At 54.3% G+C, this 3900-nt stretch overlaps 1 protein-coding gene across 1 annotated transcript; it reads left to right on the top strand.

Annotated features, from left to right (window-relative positions):
* Positions 1 to 62: 62 nt before the first annotated feature.
* Positions 63 to 1525, top strand: LOC104291585 (hemoglobin subunit rho; the record flags this gene model as incomplete). Its single annotated transcript, XM_009890838.1, has 2 exons — positions 63 to 290; positions 1342 to 1525. Coding segments are annotated over 2 exons (357 nt in total), but the record flags the coding sequence as incomplete, so codon positions are not given.
* Between the last annotated feature and the right edge of the window lie 2375 nt (positions 1526 to 3900).

Raw genomic sequence — 3900 nt, 5'->3', positions numbered from 1 at the left:
GTGGCAATTGTGTTTGTGAGCGTTAACGTGTCTGTGTGTCTGCTTGCATCCCTCTGTCTCTCCCCAGGCTGCTGATCGTCTACCCCTGGACCCAGAGGTTCTTTGATAACTTTGGGAACCTCTCCAGCCCCACCGCCATCATCGGCAACCCCAAGGTCCGTGCCCATGGCAAGAAAGTGCTCACCTCCTTCGGGGAAGCTGTCAAGAACCTGGACAACGTCAAGGCGACCTACTCCAAGCTGTCCGATCTGCACTGTGAGAAGCTGCACGTGGACCCCGAGAACTTCAGGGTGAGCTGTGCTCAGGACTTGACCCCCTCTCCCTCCCTCCTGCAGAGTAACTCAGTGCCTGGAGGGTTTCAAACAAGCAAAAATAACATCTATTTTAGCTATGAAACAGAGAGGGTCTGGGTTGGGTGGGAACTGGGGGAGAGGGGAAGGTTGGGCATTTGATAATGGCAGAGAAATGCTGGGGTCCAGGCTGTGAGGGGTTTGGGGACAAATACAGGGAGATGATCTGAAAGCCTGGAGGCTCGTGCAGGCACGGCTTGAGAAAAACTGGAGAAGGATGCCAGGAGGCCGCGTGTGGCTGAGTGTGGAGAGCATGGAGGGAAGTCCTGATGTGTCGGTGCCACCAGAAGCCTCCCCCTGGCACCTCTTGGCCCCAGGGATGGGGACCACGTCGTGTCCGCTTTTTGCAAGGCTGTCAGACTTGGGAGGAGAGGGAAAAGCAAATGTGGGATGGTCAGGGGCTGGCCATTGGTGGGAAGAGACGCAGACTGGGATGAGAGACAGAGAGGACAGGTCTGACCATGGGGACAAGGTCAGCAGATAAGGGAGGGGAGAAGGAGCGGAATGAAGCAAAAGACATGAGGGTGCAGGGGGGTGAGACATCACTGTGGGTGAAGAGAGGGAGCTGTTTAGGGTGGAAGGGATTGAGAGGGTTGGATGTAGCTGATGACCTGTTTCAGTCTCTGTTTAAGCCTGACTTTGGGGATGTAGCAGGTAGACCTCACGGTGACCCTCTGCTCAAGTAGGCATGGGGTTTCACAGCAGAAAAAGAGGGGAAAAAAAAGACAAAAGACAGAACATGTCTGGAAATAAAGCCCAGAGGCTGGAAAAAGCCAGTGTGAGAAGAAGCGGAGTCAGAGCAGGTGGACAGTGGTGCATATGTTCAGCACAGGGCTATTTTCCCACACAGAATTCAGAGCTTCCCTGGGTCGCAGTGTCCGGGACCCACCAGAGAGCTGAGTTCCCCACAGCCCCTGGTCCCCAGGTCCTGCCCAGGGCAAAGGGATGCTCAGCGCCACGCTCACCCAATTTGCTTCCTTCTCCTCTCCAGCTCCTGGGAGACATCCTCATCATTGTGCTGGCCGCACACTTCACCAAGGACTTCACCCCTGCCTGCCAGGCCACTTGGCAGAAGCTGGTCGGTGTGGTGGCCCATGCTCTGGCCTACAAGTACCACTAAACCCTCCGAAGGCGGATGTGTCTGTAACAATCAATAAAAAAACCCACATTTTCTGGACTTCTTAGTGTGCTCCTGTGTCTCTGCGGCTGCCTGTGGTGTGGGAGGGAGGGAGCAGGGGGCATGAAAGGGGGAAGATGGGCTCTGGGCTTCTGGGACCATCACGGTCCGGAGGCAGTCAGGCCGGCCAAAGGGGAGGCTACTTTTCCTGGCTATTTGGGCTCTCTCCGAAAGGCATCAGCCTGCTCACTGCTGCCCTTCCCTGCCTGCCCGGCAGGGATGGTCCTGGACCGTCACACACAAAGTGATGCTGGGGTGCTCCTGGCATATGGAGCTCCAGTGGGACACCTGGGGACACTGGCCTCTAAACGAGCGATGGGCACGTCCCAGCCCGCCTGGTACCTCCGAGCTTGCTGAAATCGCCGGGTGGGGGGATTTCTGATCTGTTCTGTGCAGAGGGTCAAGCTGCAGGGCAAGCAAGGCCCCCCGCTGGCCCTGAACCTCTCAGCCTGCCACGCGTGCAAGGATATACATTTGTAGAGACTCAATGAAGCCAGCTTAGATCAGGCAGAAATTTGGCCCTCCATATTGTAGTACTGATGTATTTTTAAGGAATTGATCAAAAGCATTTTCTGAACCAGCAATGACAATGCTCTCACCATTACTCTTGTGCATTTTGATCAGAATACAATGCCTAAAAGAAAATGTGTATGATCCCAAGAGAAGGGGACGAGGGCAGGTTTTAAAAAGGACTGGTCAGGGCTTTTTTTACTCAGATTGGCTTAATGGAAGAATGTTTTCTCCACTGGAATGGGAGAGTTCTGTGTAAGCACATCAGTTTCAGCAGTATTTTTCCAGGAATAACTTAAAAAGCAACAAGGACAGACATGTTGGTGTCTCAGAATGATGAAATCCTTGTTTTGCATGATTTAGGAATAAATTTTCTGCCTTTCTCCTGATAAAGCAGGGATTTGCACTTTCGACCCCTCTATCCTACACAGACAGCCTGTCTCACAGGCAAAGGAGTGCGGAGAACATCCTGGGGTGGAGGAAAAGAAAAAAAGAAAAAAAAGAAAAAAAAGCAACAAAGAAAAAAACCCCAAAACAACAACAACAACCAACAAACCAGAAACCAGTCCAGGTTTCCTGCAGCACGTCATGCTCCGTTCAGTGAGCAAATGGGCATTTCAGCATGATTTCAGGAATTAAGACTGTTCTCAGCGTCTTGTTCCAGTTAGCACAAAAGTGCAGTTCAAAACCTTAGAAGTTGCCACCAAACAGAAAAGGTCTCCTGCAGCTGATGCACGGGCAGACATGACATTAATAAAGCGACTGTACGTGCATCCGGCAGCCCACACTCTGTCTGTTCGTGTGCATATACCTCTGTGGCCCAAACCAGCAAACGCTTGCACAGTGGCTGTGGATCTCAGCAATCTGGTTTTGCCCCAGTGTCTGTGCATGTCTTAATTGTTCTGTTCCTCCTCTCCCACCCTGTGCCGTGGGCACATCCCAGTGGTGATGCAGAGTGTGTCCTGCTCCCTGACCATTCACTACGGCCAGCACCTGGATGGTCCTGTCGGCCTTAATCTGCAATTAGAGGTACAGGCAAGGGGCAGGATGGGCGCCAGTGCTGCAGAGTCAATGTGCCAGGCTTTCCAAGTGAGACCTGTCCCTCTCTCGTGTGAAGCAAGAGCAAAGTTATAGAATCATAAAATTGTAGAAGGGTTTGGGTTGGAAGGGACCTTAAAGACCATCCAGTGCCACCCCCTGCCCTGGGCAGGGCCACCTCCCCCCAGCCCAGGTTGCTCCAAGCCCCGTCCAACCTGGCCTTGAACACCTCCAGGGATGGGGCAGCCACAGCTTCTCAGGGCAACCTGCCCCAGGGGCTCAACACCCGCACAGCCAACAATTTCTGGATCAAGAGTCCCTCCCCAGCTTTCCTGGAGTCCCTTTAGGGACTGGAAGGTCTCCCCTTTTTGGCCTTCTCTTCTCCAGGCTGAACCCCCCCAACTCTCCCAGCCTGTCCTCCCAGCAGAGGGGCTCCAGCCCTCCCAGCATCTCGGTGGCCTCCTCTGGCCCTGCTCCACCAGGTCCATGTCTCTCCTGTGCTGAGAGGAGCATCCCCAGCAGCGTGGCCAGCAGGGCGATGGAGGGGATTCTGCCCCTCTGCTCCGCTCTGGGGAGACCCCCTGCAGCGCTGCAGGGAGCACCAGATGCTCACCAGGACCCCTTTGCATGGTGCAAACAGCCTTTTGGAGCCCAGAGTCCCTTCAAAGCAGTTCCAGCCCTCCATGGACTGACCAAGGCAGATGCACATTCCCATTTTGCTGCCTGCTGCTTCCACTCCAAGGAGAAGGAGGGAGCTCCTGCCCTCAGCTGGGAGACCACGAGATGCTGGCACAGAGTGGGATGAGCCTAGACAGGGCTGTTCAG

This window comes from Charadrius vociferus, unplaced genomic scaffold (assembly GCF_000708025.1).
Source record: "Charadrius vociferus isolate BGI_N301 unplaced genomic scaffold, ASM70802v2 scaffold138, whole genome shotgun sequence".
Classification (NCBI taxonomy): domain Eukaryota; kingdom Metazoa; phylum Chordata; class Aves; order Charadriiformes; family Charadriidae; genus Charadrius; species Charadrius vociferus.
This window is presented reverse-complemented; position numbering and strand designations above follow the sequence as displayed.